General features: G+C 40.5%; 1 protein-coding gene across 1 annotated transcript in view; it reads left to right on the top strand.

The window, feature by feature from the left end:
* Positions 1-19,417, top strand: part of antxr1.L (ANTXR cell adhesion molecule 1 L homeolog) — a 110,304-nt gene that overhangs the window by 68,473 nt on the left and 22,414 nt on the right. Inside the window, exon 15 of the mRNA XM_018253412.2 lies at positions 18,376-18,471. Within this exon, the coding sequence (XP_018108901.1) occupies positions 18,376-18,471 (96 nt within the window). The remainder of the gene's footprint in view (positions 1-18,375; positions 18,472-19,417) is intronic.

Here is a 19,417-nt window from a genome sequence, read left to right as displayed (position 1 = left end):
TTAAGTCATTCCCAAGGAAAAAATGTTTGTAAGCCAGAGATCAACTGTGTATTGTGCAGAATGCTATGAGCCTCATACACACCCAAATCCCAATTAATTTACGTAGACATTTCTACACATAACTTGTATCTACAATTCTAACCCTGTACAATATATGCCAAATATCTGTCATAATTAAATATTCCCTCTTCTATACTTATTATCTATATAGCACCATAATTTACGTATCACTTTAAAGATTAAATACAAGGCTAAATGGTTAATGTATACACACAAACATTTTTCAAGTAGGGAGGAGCTCTGCTCAAGAAAGCTGGGTAGTCATGTTGCTGAGGGCTTAAGTTACAGACTACAATGAGTTTTAAGTGACCATTTGAAATTGTACATGACAGGCAACCAGTGTAGTGACTGGCAGAGAGGGGCAGCACTTGTGTGTATGAGTCTGGCGGCAGAGTTCATGATGGATTGGAGTGGGGTCATTTTAGATAGGGGGAGCACACAGAGCAGTGAGTTAGTCTAAGGGAGATATGGCAAGGGCATGGATGAGAAAAAAGTGGCATTTAGTGAATGTTTCAATGTGGAGAATAAATTATAGGGCACAGTCAAATGACTTCTAGACAGTGGACTTATTGTACTGGGGTTATATTGTTATTTTCCACACTGACGGTGATGTCAGGCAGGACAACAGAGTTGGAAGGTGGGAAGATGACCAGATCCATTTTGTCCATGTTGATTTAGGCAAGGAGAGAACAGAAATGTAGAAACTGATGTTAGATGACAGTGACACAAGCTTAAAGTGAGGGCAGGTCCGTAGAAGAGAGGTCGATTTGAGTATCAACTGCATATAGACACTGCTGAAACCCAAGTTAGTTAATTAGCTGATCAAGACCAGAAGTATAGATTGAGAATAGGAGGGATCCTAGAACAGAGTTTTGTATTACCCCAACTGAAGGATTACAAAAGAGTGAAGGTGGAGGCTGTATAGGAAACAACGAAGGAGAAAGACAGGAGAAGATCCAAGATAGAGTAGTTTCTTGAATCCCCAGTGAGGGGACCTTAAATATTATTATAATGATCATTGTAGGAATTTCTCAAGGCAATAAAATAGCACAGCCCTTATTTTGTCTGAAGTCATGGGATGCAGCAATGTTTTATATAACTTCAAAAAGTAAATATTTAATATTCAATTGAAGATATTGCTTCCCTATGCCGCATAACTAAAGCTATCTATTTACTGTATTGCATGCTGATAAATGAGAGTGTCTGTGCCTTTGTACTGTAACTGGCCATACCCTGTATCCTATACTGCAAAACTATGTAAAATCTTACTGTATTATGACTGTCACTAGGCTTAAAGCTCGCCACAGATACAGATTCTTCTTAAGGTTCATTACATTTCTGCCCACCTCCCTATATGTTTTGCTGTATGTGTATTCTCTACACAGCAACTTGCCTGGTAGAGTTACTCCAACTGATATCCAGATATAAGGTTCATAGCCCAAATCACAAATTCAAGGCTGCTCTTTTGTGCATCATTACTCTCAAGCCAATCCGTTGGATCAATGTGGTTAGATCAATTGATGTGTGGCTTAAATATACAGATACAAATGGTTATATCACTGCACATCCAGCAATACACCCAATTAGTGATGGGCGAATTTTGGGCGTTTTGCTTTGCCGAAAAATTTGCGAATTTCCCGCAAAATTAATAAATTCACGAAACCGCTGCAAAAATTTTCACGCGGGCGTCAAGTTTTTTTTGACGCCGGCTAATTTTCACTGGCAAATTTTGTCTGCGGTTTCACAAATTTATTCGCCGGCGGCGAATCGCGGGAATTCATGGTGGTGAATCGCGGGAATTTGCCGCAAATTCGCGCCTGCCGAATAAATTAGCCCATCACTACACCAATACAAAAGAAGTGCAGCAGCAAAGAAAGTTTTAAAAGAACCATACACACACCATGTTTCATGTTGGGGAGCTTACCCCTTAGAACAGGCGGTGACAATTAAAGGGCTAATCTCTCCACCGTGAAATATAGCACATGTGCTGTTTCTTTAAAACCTTCGTTCTTCAGTAGCGTCACTAGAGGGGGGCGGGCCCTGGTGTATGAAGCGCAGCCGGGCCCCGCCCCCTCCGTACAGCCGCATTTTCAGTGGCGCACGGGCTGCCTGGGGGGCCCTGAGGGGGTGCGGGACCTGGCCCGCTCGCACCCCCTGCTCCCCAGGTAGTTCCGCAACTGTCTTTCTTGCCATATTATACAAATATCCATTTAGTCAGCATGTGGGTTGATGAGTTGGTTACACAAAATGTTTCAAGTATGTGACCAGCATAAGGATTCTTTGGGTAGGGAGGAGGTAGCTGAGGTTCTTTCCATTACTACCTCTTTTGTTATAAAATTGGCAATAACACCCTGGGGCTAGCACCCTGTATTCACTTCCTTGTTAAACACAATTGTTAAAGTGTGGAGCCCTTTCTGATCCACATCTCACTTCATTTTAAATAAATAAGACCTTTATAGAATATTATGGACAAAACAAATGCAGAAGCCTTTAATGTGTGCACTGTTGGTAATTGACACCACCCATGTATTGCACCAATCATTAGCGGCTCCAAAATGAGAAACCAAAGCGCAAGAATAGGCTGCTGTCCATAGTACTGAATATAGAGCTTTGTGTATCCCAAATCTGTAACGCTGTGACATGTATGCAATTAAGATATTTATGGGAAAGGAATAAATAGAAGGTTTCCTTGCAGATTATGAGTTGGGTGCAAGGGATTCTTCTACTTCCTGGTAACATAGTAAGTGAGGTTGAAAAAATACACACGTCCATCAAGTTCAACCTTTTAACTTTTTTTTAACCTGCTTAACTGCTTGTTGATCCAGAGGAAGGCAAAAAACCCAACTGAAGCCTCTCCAATTTTACTTAGAGGGGGACAAAATCCTTTCTGACTCCAAAATGGCAATCAGACTAGTCCCTGGATCAACTTAGACCATGAGCTATTTCCCATAACCCTGTATTCCCTCACTGGCTAAAAAGCCATCCAACCCCTTTTCAAAACTATTTAATGTATCAGCCTGTACAACTGATTCAGGGAGAGAGTTCCACATCTTTACAGCTCTCACAGTAGAAAACCCTTCCAAATATTTAGGCGGAACCTCTTTTCTTCTAATCAGAATGGGTGACCTTGTGTCAGCTGGAAAGACCTACTGGTAAATAAAGCATTAGAGAGATTATTATATGATCCCCTTATATATTTATACATAGTTATCATATCACCCCTTAAGCGCCTCTTCTCCAGCGTGAACATCCCCAATTTGGCCAGTCTTTCCTCATAGCTAAGATTTTCAATACCTTTTACCAGCTTAGTTGCCCTTCTCTGTACCCTCTCTAATACAATAATGTCCTGTTTGAGTGATAGAGACCAAAATTGTACGGCATATTCTAGATGGGGCCTTACAAGTGCTCTATACAGTGGAAGAATGACCCCCTCCTCCCGTGACTCTATGCCCCTTTTAATACAGCTCAAGACCTTATTTGCCCTTGATGCTGCTGACTGGCATTGCTTGCTACAGCCAAGTTTATTAGTAGTGATGGGCGAATTTATTCGCCAGGCGCAAATTGGCCGGCTCATTTTTGCCAAAAAAGGGCGTCCGTGTCAAAAAATAGACGCTGGCGTCAAAAACGGCGCAGTTCGCAAATTTTTTCAGCAAAGCGAAACGGCGCAAAATTGCCCATCACTATTATCTACAATGACTCCAAGGTCCTTTTCCATAATGGATTTGCCTAGTGCAGTCCCATTAAGGGTATAAGTGGCTTGGATATTTTTACATCCCAGGTGCATGACTTTACATTTATCAACATTGAATCTCATTTGCCACTTAGCTGCCCAGATTGCCAGTTTGTCAAGATCATGTTGCAAGGATCCATCCTGGATGGAATTAATTGGGCTGGATAGTTTTGTGTCATCTACAAACACTGATACTTATTATTTACAATACCCTCCCTTAAGTCATTAATAAACAAGTTAAATTAAAGCGGGCCCAATACCGAGCCCTGAGGGACCCCACTAAGAACCTTACTCCAAGTAGAGAATGTCCCATTAACAACCACCCTCTGTACCCAATCCTGTAGCCAGTTTCCTATCCATGTGCAAACGACTTCATTAAGCCCAACAGACCTTAGTTTAGAAAGAAGTCATTTTGTAGGGCACAGTATCAAACGCTTTGCCAAAATCCAAATAGATCACATCTACTGCCCACACTGTCCAGCATCTTACTTCATCATAAAAAGCAGATTTGTCTGACATGACCTATCCTACTTTGTTTACAATAATTTCTATTAAAGCTTTATGAATCATATCCTGAGTCAGCCACTGACTAGATTGAGCTGAGCCATCAGTGCAGCTATGAAGTGAGCCTGGGAACTCAGACTCCTCTATTGTATACACTGAAGAAAAGAACTGATTTAGCACATGTCTTTTCTGTATCTGTTATAACCATAGTGGTACAATTACTTAAAGGAGCAATACTCTCAACCAGCATCTTTTTACTATTAATATACTTAAAACACTTTTTGGGTTTAGTCTTAGCCTCTCTGCACTCTTCATTACCATTCGTTGTCTTCCAGGTTGCTGTTTTACAACACTTATTATAGTGTTTATATTCATTAAATTCAGCTTCTGTCCCAACAGACTTGTCGTTTTTAAATGACTTTCTCTTCTTTCCTATTAACTTCTTTACTTCTATATTAAGCCACATATGGTGATTCTTAGAGCTTCTACATTTACTTCTTAAGGGAATAAATTGAGTAATTTATTCAACGATTCAATATCATTTTAAATGACAATCATTTCTGTTCTGTGTTTTTAGCTAAAAACCTAATGCCCCGATCAATGCTCTGAAGGGCAGCCCTCAAGGCACTAAAATTAACTTTTCTGAAATTCATGTTTTTTGTTGCCCCAGTATATATTTGTTTTTTGCACAAGACATTAAATGATATAACATTATGGTCACTATTACCCAGTGGTTCAATGAGTTGCACATTTGCTATAAGTTCTGGGTCATTAGAGATCACTAGATCCAGAATAGCATTGTTTCTGGTTGGCTCTTCAACAACCTGTGCCATACAATTGTCATGCAACAAGTTTGTAAACTTGTTCCCATTAACTGATCTGGCAGTACTGTTGCTTCAGTCAATATCTGGGTAATTAAAATCCCCCATTATCATTACTTTACCCAAACTAGCAGCCTTTTCTATTTGCATCAGGAGCTTAGCCTCCTCACTTACTGTACATTAGGGAGTCTTTGGCGACTCCTACAATTAATTTGCTGGACTCCTTACAATTTGTGAAGAACTCCACCCATAAGACTACTGTCCCCTCATTTTCTTACATCACCTCCTAAGCTTTTAAACCCTGCCTAACATACAGACATACCCATCCTCCTTTTCTACTACCTCTGTCCCTTCGAAACAAAGTATAGCCGCTGATATTAACTGCTCAGTCATGCGACTCATTCAGCCATGTTTTGGCCACACCAATCACATCATATTTTCCCTCCAGCACCAGCACCTCCAACTCTCCTTTTTTACCAGTCAGACTCCTTGCAATTGCATGGAAATCGTCAGTTTGGCACGCACTCAACAGGACTCCAGACAGCGGTAAAATATCTCTTTACTTTATTGCACAAACATCTATCGTCCTTGCAATTGCAAACATACTGCAAACATTTATCACTGGTACCATATTGAACAAATGATATGTTACCCGCAAAAAACCTGCAGTACCCTGCGGGTTGCAGGTAGAAGATTCGGGTATGGGTTTAGATGCGGGTCTGCGGTTCTCCGGGTTTGCGGGTCACGTGTCGGGTTGCAGGTCTTCTCAATAGTGAGTTTTGCTCCTTTTTTTATGATTACACCTACTTCTAATGATGTTACTTCCGGTTTACAATGACAGCACTTCCTGTTTTACTCCATTTTTCTGATCATGGCTACTTCTAATGATGTCACTTCCAGTTTACAATGACAGAACTTCCTGTTTCTTGATTGTCAGTGGGTCGCGGATAAGGTTGCGAATAAGGTACTTGCAGGTCGAGTAGCGGGTCCAAGAGGATAAGTATGCAGGTCGTGGGTTGGGTTTCGGTTTAACAAATTGGTTCCGCGCAGGACTCTTACATGAGGTCCTCCCTATCTTTAACTCCTGTAGGACTCGACATGGCTACATCCTGCAAAATCCTAGCAATTACTGTTGCTGTGGTTTAAACATTTAGAAGGTAATTTATGACAAGTCACTGACAAGTACCTTTAGGTGTTATAACCACCTTGAAAAATAATAGGTAATAGGTAGGTACTATTTTTGGGCAATACCTCTAGTAGTTTAGGCTGCAGTTGTAGGACTATTAGAAGATTTCTCTTCTACAGCTGTTTGATGATCACTGATTGCAATTATAAGAATCTTTGTAGTAACTTTTGAGCTTAGCAGTTTGGGGTTCATCTATTGGGGTTCATTCATTTCCATTTTTTCTACTCCAAGTAGTCGCTCTATGGCGCTGTCATTTTCACTGATGGTCACTGTATTGCTTTCAGAACAAATAATAATAGTTTTATGCGTAAATAAAGCACAGGAAAATCTAGAGAAGTCTTTCCAGATGTCAATGCCAAGTAAAAAGTAGCAAATGTTGTTAAATGACCCTGAAAAGCTTTGCTGTTTAGAAAAATATTTTTATAAAAACTGGCAAAGTAGACTCCATAAATATTGGGGTGCCATGGTTGTAGCAGGGCCCATCTGTTAAACAACTAAATATAAATTTGCAGAACTTGTGTTCTCCAAGAAGTTTTGGTGCCCTAAAATGGTTTTGCTGCAGGGCCCAGTAACATCTGTTTATGCCACTGTTTAATTCAATCATATAACACAAATAATGTTACTGTCTATTGTATTGGTGCTAAACCCATACATCATGCAGTTTCCCAGACTAACTCATGCCTAACTGCCAACCCCAGTGATATCCATATACCAGATACATGATATTAACCAGGCATTTTATTTTAGTCAGATAAACATTGGTTTACTTTGCCTTTTGGACATTTCTCTTTCCAGCTTTCATGAACATCTGACAATGAATCTGGGAAACCCTTTTCAGAATGAGTCCCTACCGTGCAGAGAGGAAAATCCTAAATATAATAGCTTGTATTACATTTTTTTCAAGAATGGAAAGTAAATGTTTTCCACTTCCCATCAGAAAGTGAAAAGAAAGAGAGGCTTTGCTGATTAGGAACAGATGAGAGGAATGGTTTATGGAAGAGTAGAGGGTGTGGATTGCAACCTCAGAGCTAATTAAGGCTCCGCTGCTATGTTTAATAACACAATCACTGGAAAGGAAATGTGTGTGTATAATTGGTTCTTATGCAATTACTTCATGTATATCCAGGAATGCTGGGATAGATATTTATCAAGTCATTTTATACATGATAAAAAAACTTTTGATGTCATGTGTTATGAGATTATGGGATAAGGCCAATGATCCGCTACCCATAGATAAGGACTGAAAATGCCTGCCAAAGCTGTTTATTACACATCTTTATTAACTCCTTTTATGTTGAAATCTCCAACAATAACAGACATCCGTGATTAAAATGAGGGAACTCTTGTATTCTACACAAAATCCTGGGTTGCAAAGTTGACAACTTTCATCTGGTTCCAAGAGAGAACAGGGATATGAACTTTTCCTAAATCTCTTCTATTGATGTGTCCTTGCTCTGCAAAGAAGGTATCCAAAACTTTATTACAGGTGAACCATGCATTAATGTTTACCAATAAACCACTTTGATCAGACATTAGAAGGCAGATATAAAGGGCTATTTACAAATGCAAGTGCAGTGTGCAAAGTGCATTTTTGCAATGTATTTTTCCCTATATTGCAGTTTTACCATAATTGCAGCATTACTAGAGCTGCTCTCCAAGTTGTTTCTGCTGCAATTGCACTTGCATTTTGACACAAATTGGGTGCAAGTTGTGTCTAGTATTTTTATAGGGGGGGGTTACGACAGTTCAAGCCAGAAATGTGTCCTGGCACTGCAGGAATGCTGGGGTGTAATCTAATGGGAACAAGGGAAGAGGTCCTCTGCACACATCCATTATCGACAGGACCGGTTTTGTGGGCAGGCCAGAAAGGCCCGGGCCTAGGGCAGCATGTTGCCCGCTGGCCATTTTTGAACTTGGGACTGAGCGCAGGAGATTTGGCAGTTTGAATCTGCCGCCCCCATCTAGTCCCCAGCACTGGCAAACACAGAACTAGTGATAGAGATGAGCAATGGGGCTGTGTGAGAGGAGCGAGTCAGGTATGGGGGAGCAGGTTGAGAGTGGGTCGGGTGCAGGGGAGGAGAGGGTCGGGTGCGAGTGGAGCAGGGGATGGAGCTGATGTGGGTGCACATAATATAAATCCGACCCTGATTATCGATATATATAGACATTAAAGGGCATGTAAAGTAAAAATGGGACTTTATTTTTACTTTCTTTAATGAAAAAGAAACCTATCTCCAATATACTTTAATTAAAAACTGTTTTTATAAGAAACCTGACTGTATGCAGTGAAATTCTCCCTTCATTTACTGCTGTGGATAGGAATTGTCAGATGGTCCCTAACTGCTGAGCAGGGAAACAATCATACTTATGAACAGCAGGGGAAGCCCCCGCCTTACTTCCCAGCCATGCAGAACTCAAGCAGCTTTGTTTATGATGATCCCTAAGCAGCCCAGACCACACTGAGCATGTGCATAGTCTTAGTCTTGCAAAGATGTTTAACAAAGTTACAAGATGGTGACCCTCTGTAGCCAACTTTGAAAGCATAAATAATTTGTTTGATTAGGCTTGTGGTGCAGTAAGTTCATGTTTATATTAAGTATACAAAATTCAGCATTTTTAGCCTTATTCTATTTTAGACTTTACATGCCCTTTAAGACATTTTGGCCATTGAGCTAGTAAAAAAAACCTCTCTCCTTTAAATGAACTATTTAAAGGGGAGTGCATTTAATAGATGGTTATGATATGTGAATACAGGAGACTTCTTGTCTTTATTTGCATGAATTTTCTGGTTGTAGCCTCTTTGCGCCTCTGTCTAGTGGTTTAAAATTTAGTGGCGAGTATAACTTTCCCCTTTTTGGTGCTATCTAATGTAAAAAAATGTCAGGCTAAGCAGTCATTGAACTACAGCTTCCAGTATCCTCGTTGGCAAACTTTAGTTGTTGATGGGATGCTGGAATTTGTACATCAACAGCCAAAGGGGTCAGTTTGGACATCCCTAGCCATTGTTTAACAATATAATATGTCCTTTTTCTTTTATCATCATTTTGACCCAAGTGCCATGCTCTAAAGCCAGCCCAGAGCTGACCGGGGGTCATTTATCAACACTGGGCAAATTTGCCCATGGGCAGTTACCCATGGCAACCAATCAAATTGTTGCATTCATTGTTCTACTTGCAGCTGGCTTTAAAAAGCTAATCACTGATTGGTTGCTATAGGTAACTGCCCATGGGCAAATTTGCCCAGTGTTGATAAATGAGCCCCGGTGATTGCAGATCCATACAGCACTTAATTATTGATAAAATCAAGGGCCTCATGTCCAAAATGTCATGTGAAATCATGTTGTGTCTTCACTTGTGCCATGCCTTAACCCCCCCATGTAATAACAGGCACTAAGTTTGCCCAGTAGGAGTAACCCATGTTAACAAATAAGATGTTTGCTTTTAAACAGGTGACAAATACATTCTACCTGCTGATTTATTGCTGATTGAATAATGGGAGTAGGGATGTAGCGAACTGTTCTGCGGTGAACTTGTTCGCGCGAACATCGGCTGTTCGCGTCCGCCGTAAGTTCGCGAACGTCGCGCGACGTTCGCCAATAGACGTTCGCGTCAAAATCGTTCGACCATTCGACCATTCGGTCGCTAAAATCGAACGATTTTCGTTCCCATTCCATTTTTACTTTATATAATGAAAAAGAAACCTATCTTCAATCTCCTACATCTTCATGCAGAACTCAAGCAGCTTTGTTTGTTGTGGTGCAGTAAGTTCATGTTTATATTTAGTATACAAAATACAGCATTTCTAGTCTTTCTTTTCTAGACTTTACATGCCCTTTAAAGGGGTGGTTCACCTTTAAGTTAACTATTAGTATGTGATAGAATGGCCAGTTCTAAGCAACTTTTCAGTTGGTCTTCATTTTTTCTTTTTGTTTTGAATTATTTGCCTCCTTCTTTTGATTCTTTCTAGCTTTGAAATTGGGGTCGCTGACCCCATCTAAATAACAAATGCATTGTTATCGCTACTTTTTATCACTCATGTTTCTATTCAGGCCTCTCCTGTTCATATTCCAGTCTCTTATGCAAATCAATGCAAGGTTGCTAGGGTAACCAGACTGCTGAAACTGCAAACTGGAGAGCTGCGGAATAACCCCAAAAAAAACCCCCAAATAATAAAAAATGAAAACCAATTACAAATTGTCTCAGAATATCACTCTCAACATCATACTAAAAGTTCATTTAAAGGTGAACAACCCCTTTAAGGCTGCTAAAAAAAATAAAATAAAGACAAAGCAACAAAACAAAAATATTGTTTTGCCATCAAAAGCCAGTTCTGGAATATGTACCAAGGCTGGGCAAGAAGCACGTGATTTACATTGTGCTGGGCCATAGCCCAAGTGCTTGTATTAAAAATTCATTAAAGAATGTTCCGGCCATTTTTATACCACAGTGGAACGTATGTAGTGACCACATTGGCTTCCAGCACATCTGGGATGGTAAATATGTATGTAGGTAGTTCCTACTAATAACAACTATAATGTCTCTGAGCTTTTGATCAATGTAAAGTATGAGGGCAGCTGTGAGCAATGGAGAGCGCTGGGTGTGTTGTATTCTCAGGTAGAAAGCTGAAATCATTCTGACTTGTGGGGAAGATTCCTCAGTTCTGGCATTTCCTGTTGTGAGAAGCTCTGTCTGTGTCTGAGGAGAAGGGAAGAAGCAAAACAGCGAGGGGAAGAGACAGAAAGAATGGAAACTTAAACATAAGAGATACCAGGGAAAGAGAGAGGCAGATGACACTTCCATGTTCTTTCTCATGGGCACACGCTCACTCTCAAGGAAGAAGGAACACAATGTGAAAAAGTACAACGGCCGATATTTTTGCCGTTTACATAACTTATCTTAAGCATATTATTACCGGGGTCATTTACAAAATGGATTGGAAATCTGTTGTTGGGTGCAGTATGCAGTTTCAGGAGGCACAAGACCCCTACAGTCTCAAGCCCATCGTTTACCCACAAGCTTTGTTCTAATAACCAACAAGGAAGGTGCCACAAGTAACTCAACAAATAGAAACAGTGGTCTGCAGACCCTCAGCTCAGGGAGCAGAAAACCGTCAATGAAAAGGAGGCCTCCAAACACTCTAGGAAATCCACAAGGTTAGAAAAGGTGGAGTAGCCCATCATTACAGGGGTTATATATTAAAATCTGAATGTTAAAATCTCGAGAAAACTTTAATTTTTACGAGATTTATTATACCCTGATACTGCAAAAAGCAAGAATCCGAAAATCCGCTATCTCAGACCTGACCTGGGAGAGGCACCTATCTTAATTTGAAGTTATCGTGGTCTGCGCTGGGTTTAGCCCAAAAACCAAAAAAATTTGAGCAATTCGGGGAAAAAAGCCAGAAAGATTTGAGCAATTCAGGTTTTGGCTCCATTTTATCAAGCTTTTCCGAGATACGATTAAATCAAGTTTCTTTATTTATAAATAAACTAAAATCGGACATGGAAGTTTGGTCTTGTTTTTTTTTTTTTTTTTTTTAATAAAATGAGATAAATTCGGTATTTGAGTAAATAACTCCCTAAGTGTCATTGATGAGATAAATACAGATTTTAGTAAATAATCCCCAGAGTGAGAAATGCGTAGGGCCATTGAGAAATGTTTATTTTTTTATTGTAATCTCAATAAACAGTTTTTTACATTTTTCTAGGATTTCCTAGAGTGCCTGGAGGGCCCCTTTTCATTGTACTCACTGGATTTCAACTTTGTGACGCACTGTAGAGTAAATGATTTCACAATGGCATGAAATTTATTCTTGTTAGGACTGGCAGTAAGAATTATTATTGTGCTGCTACAACTGCCATTTAAACCCCTCACTATGTAACACTCTACATTCAACTTGCTTTTGGTTGGGCGCAGGGCTCAAGCTTGTCTGAAAACAAACCCCCAGTTTGCAGTTTCCTCGTTGCTTGAACACTCAGCCTGATATATTCCCCCAGCCACTGGTGAATCGTTGTAAATTTCAGTTGTAGATCTGGTTGAAGCCATTTTGCACCCCCTGTCCAACATTTTCAACATTTTAAAGCAGCGAGTAGTTACCTTGGCCTGTCTGTCAGAAACATTTTCATTACTATTTGAATCAAATGTATATGTAGAGTTTTGGGAAAGTCATTCATCTTTATGGCATATGCTGCTGTTCTTCTGGGATTGATTTTGTGGGTTTAGAAGCATATGGTTTTTGCTTATTTCAGTGTCCGGTACGTATGTTCTCTTTCTGCTTTTATATATGTTTGTTATGCACTGCTCTTTGATTTTTTTTTTCCCTGGGATGGGGGATTATATGGTGCGTATGTTGTACACGTGTTTAGTTGTTCACTCTTTGCTCTGGTGGAAATAATTACCTGGGCAGCACTTTTACAGCTTTCTTTATTTGTGTTTAGTTTTGCATTTACAACTCATCCACTTATTGAGTTATACCTTGCAATTAAAAGCCCACGATTGGTCCACTTTGAATCATAGCTGCTATGTGCAAGTGAATTTTTAGCTTGGTGTTTTTTGGCTCAATAATGGATTATGGGCCTGCTAACAACACTCCAACTCATTTTTCTATTTTATTTTTAACATTTTGAATTTATGCATAAAGATAAACTATTTTGAATGTCACCATTTAAAAAGATGAAGTAACTCATATGGACTGCAGGTAGGGGACCTGTTATCAGGAAACCGGTTATACAGAATGCTCCAAATTACGGAAAGGCTGTATCCCATAGCCTCCAATTTTATCCAAATAATTGAAATTTTTCTCTGCAATAATAAAACAGTATCTTGTACTTGATCCAAACTAAAATATAATTAATCCTTATTGGAAGCAAAACCAGTCTATTGGGTGTATTTCATGTTTACATGATTTTATAATAAACTTAAGGTATGGAGATCCAAATTATGTAAATATATCTGGAAAAGTCCAGAGTATTCTGGATAAATGGTCCCATAACTATACTTGTACATAGCTGACTGTATTCTCATTGGTTACGTGATTATCATTTAGCATATACTAGTTGCTTTTTAGAACATTAAACTGCATTCCTATTGGCTATGTGATCATCATGTTGCATAAAGCTGTTTCTTTAGAACTGGAGAGGTTGTACATTCCAATCCATGATTGGTTGAATCTAAGGTATTACTACGTTACTGCACAGCTCACCCTACAACAACTTAGTTATATTCCAACCAGCAGTTGGTTAACTCAGCTTTTGCCACTGCTGGATATTCCAGATGCTCTTTCAGTTCTATTTTGCATCTTTCTCAAACCAGTCTCCACGCAGAGTATGGTATGCCCAGGACCTAGGTTTTCCAGATAAGGGATCAGTAATTTGGATCTCCATGCCTTTAGCCAACTAAAACATTTTTTCTATGAGAGATGGCCTTCTTGTAAGTCAGAGCTTTCTGGATTTCCAGTTCAAAGTGTAACAATTGGACACAAAGAACTTTGTAACCTGCCCCAATCATTTCTGTATGTTACTCCAAAAACAATTTGTATTTCTAAAATGGAGCTCAAACATTTGCATCTTTCTTAGTATCCATACAGAAGGGATGGAAGATGGGTGACACATGGGTGTCCCATGAAATGCCCCTAGCACTTGCTACATTCAGAACAGGCAAGCTGGGGAGCATGGGTAGTTTCAAGGTGATAGAAGCCCTGTACTTTATGCCTACTTGTGCCAGTTGATAATGTTGTGTAAAAAAAAAAGTCACCAAGAAAATAGATCCCTTTAGAGTAAGTGAAATCTGCTTTCTTCACTGGAGAAATACTGTAGGTGCCCCAGGTATCCACAAACACTGCCCAACCTACTGTATTCCCAAAAACTAATTTCAGAAGGCTATGGCCAAAGGGGCAGTATGTTTGAGGTTTTTCCAAGAAAAAGGAGATGCGCAGACTTGTGTCCATAAAGTAAACTGCAATGTCATATTGACACTAAACGCCAGAAATTAGACAACCTCCACTCTGACAAACACTAGGTGCAATTGTGTCTGATTTGTCAAAGCTTATACCAACAACTGTATTTGTTTATACGCGTCGGACACAATTGCAGAAAACAACAGCAACGCTGGGCTCAGCCGCAATGGCACTGGAATGGTATGGGAGAAAAATAATCACTGCATTGTGGGTTAAAAAAAAAGATGGTGAATCGTGTCTGGAATTGCACTTATTCACGGTTTTCATTCATAAATGAGCCCTGTCAACTTTTCCGGGAAACACACAGTGGCAAAATGCTAGGAAATCTTTGAGACTAATGTAAGAGTGTCAATCTCTGTAATAATGGAAGCACAGATATCAGAGGCCGATATGTGCAATACCTTTCTGTTAGCATAATCACATTTTGCAAACAAATAAGGCACATTTTTCTAATCTAATCTGCCTACTCTGGAAACCGTTAGAGAGTTTTATAAATGTATTCAGCAAACTGATGTATATTTTATTGGTGTGTTTTTCCATACCTTTATAAATAGTGTTCTAGGTTGTCCTCTGACTCAACAGGAAACACGAACAACAATATGTATTAACACTGACAAATTTCCCCCCATCCAGTGATATAAAGTATTTCAGAGTATTTGGGGTTTGACAGAGCAGTACTGAATGAGAAGGATAAATATAATGTACAACCTGCTTTCATTTGTCTTTCTCTGCCAGAAAATTTGGCTGCAAACCACACTAAGGCCATACAAGGCAGCTGCATGCACACATCAGTATACTGATATATATTTATATATAAAATATATTTAAGCATTTGCGGGACATTTTGTCTTATAGTGAAAAAAAAAAAGCTGAAATTCAAAACATATTACCCAATTAATTTCACGTGAGCCGACATTACACAATACATTCATGTGAGCTTAGCTAGACTGTAAATTGCTGTCTTCGAATGAGCCAACTTATTAATGCCAAAGCATTCCTTTGTATGAAATTAAAAATGCTTTAGAATAATCCCTAATGTCATTACAACAGGCTGCTGTCTTCTTAATGAAACCATATTCCAATAAGGAATGGTATCTTTTAGCAGCCTACCATTCCAGTTAGTGTGTGTGTATTTATCAATGCTGCCCTCTAGTCTTCTAAAGAGCATGTATGTTTACAAAAATATAAGACAGTGCTCCTAGTAGCCATACAGCCTTCCAATAACATAAAGGGATATACAGTACCTGGCAGTTTGCACCTGTATCTTGCATGTAGCACCCTGCCCCCATAGAAAGATCCATTATCCGAAAAACACCAGGTCCCGAGCATTTTGGATAACAGGTCCCCTACCTTTCTATAATTTGGATCTCCATACTTTTAAGTCTACTAAAAAATCCTTTAAACCCAATAGAATTGGTTTGCCTACAATAAGCCCTTCATTCCTCTGCACCTAACTACATCTCATCTCTTGTCTCTCTATATGTTCCTGCCCGAAACCTCCGCTCCTCTCAGAGCAACCGGTTGGTTGTACCCCCCACTACTACTGCTGTTTCCCGTATCAAACCCTTCTCTCTTGCAACTCCTTATATTTGGAATGCCATTCCTGAATCTCTCAGGAGAGACACCTCCTTCAATGTTTTTAAAACAAAACTCAAAGACTACCTCTGGGAGCACCTGGATAACACCTGAACTGGCACTTATATAACAGTGTAACAAACTGTAACCCACAGCACCTTAATACCCCTCTGAATTGTGTCTGTATATAACCCTCCCATTTAGACTGTAAGCCCTATGGGGTAGGGTCCTCTAGCCTTTTGTTTCCTTGACACTGAGCACTTAAACTGTATTGTAATTATATCCTATATAATAAAGTTCAAGTGTCTCTGCGTCCAGTCCCTGTGTCCATGGAATTGCGCTACTGCGCATGTGCCCCACGGACCGTTAGCTGCTGGAACTGCGCATGTGCCCCACGGACCGTTAGCTTCTGGAATTATCTGTCCGAAGAGAGGATCTGCCGCCTGCCACCTGAAGAGGATCCACCGCCGCCTGAAGAGGATCCACCGCCACCTGAAGAGGATCCACCACCGCCTGAAGAGGATCCACTGCCGCCTGAAGAGGATCCACCGCCGGCGTCTGAAGAGAGAATCCACCGCCGGCGTCTGAAGAGAGGATCCACCGCCGGCGTCTGAAGAGAGGATCCACCGCCGGCGTCTGAAGAGAGGATCCACCGCCGGCGTCTGAAGAGAGGATCCACCGCCTGCATCTGAAGAGAGGATCCACCGCCGGCATCTGAAGAGAGGATCCACCACTGTCTGAAGAGAAGATCCACCGACGCCGTCTAAAGAGAGGATCCACCGCCGTCTGAAGAGAGGATCCACCGCCGCCAAAGGAGAAGAAGAAGCCACCGCCGAGGAAAAAGACGTCACTAAAGAGAAACTGCGTGAAAGGGCCCCGGCGAACTTGACAGGTAAGTCCCACTGGCCACCAATGTTACCACCCCCCGGCCACCAATGTTAACCCCCCTGGCCACCAATGCCCCCTGGCCACCAATGTTAACTGCCCCCCTGGCCACCAATGTTAACCCCCCCTGGCCACCAATGCCCCCTGGCCACCAATGTTAACCTCCCTGGCGACCAATGTTAAGACCCCCCTGGCCACCAATGTTAACCCCCCTGGCCACCAATGTTAACCCCCCTGGCCACCAATGTTAACACCCCCTGGCCACCAATGTTAACCCCCTGGCCACCAATGTTAACCCCCTGGCCACCTATGTTAACACCCCCTGGCCACCAATGTTAACCCCCCCTGGCCACCAATGTTAACCCCCTGGCCACCAGTGCTACAAAGGGGGCCCTGCCTACTAATGTTACCCATTCTAAAATGTTGGGAGGTATGTGACGACATGTGTTCTAGCGCCCGTTAATTTAACGGGCTTAATGTCTAGTGTTTTATATTTATGTGAATTGTATTTCTAATTATGCACTTATTGTTACTTTTTATTCCAATGACCCCTTGTTTGTTACTACTAATTTATTGTTTTGCTGTACAGTGCTTTGCCCTCAAGGAGCGCTTTACAAAAATTTTAATTAATTGATCAAAGTGGTGTCTATGGGAGATGTCCTTCCTGAAATTCAGAACTCTCTGGATAATGGTTTTCTATACAATGGATCCTATACCTGTATAATAATATCTACATGATAATGCTTTGGCGCGGGTTTGACTGCTTTCACCATAAGTCACACTACTCTGTAGTTCATTTTGGAGTTGAATATAGCAATCAGTTTATAAAACGAAATACATGGATGGGGCTTATCATTATTATATAAAGGATGAGGTCTGGAGATCTAGAGACAGTGAGGGGCAAAGTTTTATTTACAGGTTGAAAGATCAAGGCAAAATCTGAGAGAATGGAAAGCCTTTCATTGAAGCAGAAGCTCTAGTGAGATCTTGAAGAAGATCATAAGTAGGAAGAGATAAGATTGCAGATGTTAGATAGAGCACAGCCCTGAACAACGTTGAGTGAGTATGTTCCCCTAAAGTGAATGAGACAAGATTCTATTGAATCCATGTGCCTTCAATGAAGTGAGTATGTGCTCTAATTAATAGGGCAGTCTTTCAATTTCGAACGAGACTACATTCTAGTAACTTTCTATGCTTTCAAGTAAATAAGACTATCCGTTTCTGTCATGTGGCATTTTTCCAGAAATGAGGTCATCTTCTAGAAAGTAGGATTGTTTTCAAGTGAATCTTCTTTGGCAATAATTTTGTTATTTGAACCAGTGATTTTTTCGCAATTGTCGACCTGATTGTGCAAGATCCAACAAGAGGGATTTTATAAGATACCATTTCAGTACAGAGATTTAAGTGTTGTTTATTGGTGGAATGGAATGTACTGTGGAAAACATTTAGACATCTAAAAAGCCTCGGATGATAACTGTTGTATTTATCTGCCACATTTTTGCACCACAAGCAAACACAAAGCATGTGTGTTGTGAATTTTAGCATTGTGTAAATCTTTATGCAGGTAGAAAGATTATATAGATAGATATCAAGGAGAAGAACCCTAAAGAGCATTATTAGTACTTAATTTATCTGAACCCCATCTATTGCTTCACATTTAGGAAGAAGACGATGATGGTCTTCCCAAGAAAAAATGGCCCACTGTAGATGCATCCTACTATGGGGGAAGAGGAGTTGGAGGTATCAAGAGAATGGAGGTAACTATATGCTTGGAAAAGATGCAAAAATAACTACTTGGCATTTCAGTTATCCTTCAGCCATGTAAATCACGCCCCACTGTGTGGAGTGCTATGGGGAAAATATATTTTGTCGCTCTCTAAAGTGTATTTGTTATATGCTTGAATCCATGAATCCATAACCAAACTTGGACACAAATTTGTGTTACCACAGTCTCAGCATTGCTTTAGTCTTTAGTGTTGGTTCCCTATCTGCTCAAAGCCATTACAATGTATCAGCATCTTGGGAAAGTTTCAGACATACAAACAAAATCTTAATTTCCTTGAGGTTGTTTGAAACATTGAATTCTCTAGAACAGTGATCCCCAACCAGTGGCTCATAAGCAACATGTTGCACACAAACCCCTTGGACGTTGCTCTCAGTGGCCTCAAAGCAAGTGGTTATTTTTGAATTCCAGGCATGGTTGCATAAAAACCAGATGTACTGCCACAGAGACTACTGTAGGCTGTCAGTCAACATAGGGGCTACCAATATTCAATGACAGTCCATAATAGGCACCCCCAGGAACAGGGATCCCCAACCTTTTGAACCCTTGAGCAACATTCAGAAGTAAAAGACGTTGGGGAGCAACACTAGCAAGAAAACTGTTCTTGTGGTGCCAAATAAGTGCTGTGATTGGCCATTTGGTAGCCCCTATGTGGATTGTCTACATACATTGAGGCTCTGTTTGGTAGTGCACCTGGTTTTTATGCAACCAAAACTTGCCTCCAAGCCTGGAATTAAAAAATAAGCACTTCTTTTGAGGCCACTGGGAGCAACATCCAAGGGGTTGGAGAGCAACATGTTGCTCATGAGCTACTGGTTGGGGATCACTGCTCTAGAACCATATCCAACTTCAGAGTAGATTCAGAGTAGATTCCTGATTTACAGCATGTGGAAGGTTCTGTATAATGGCTTTGAGTTTAA

The sequence above is a fragment of the Xenopus laevis genome, chromosome 3L, assembly GCF_017654675.1.
Source record: "Xenopus laevis strain J_2021 chromosome 3L, Xenopus_laevis_v10.1, whole genome shotgun sequence".
In the NCBI taxonomy this organism is placed as follows: Eukaryota; Metazoa; Chordata; class Amphibia; order Anura; family Pipidae; genus Xenopus; species Xenopus laevis.
This window is presented reverse-complemented; position numbering and strand designations above follow the sequence as displayed.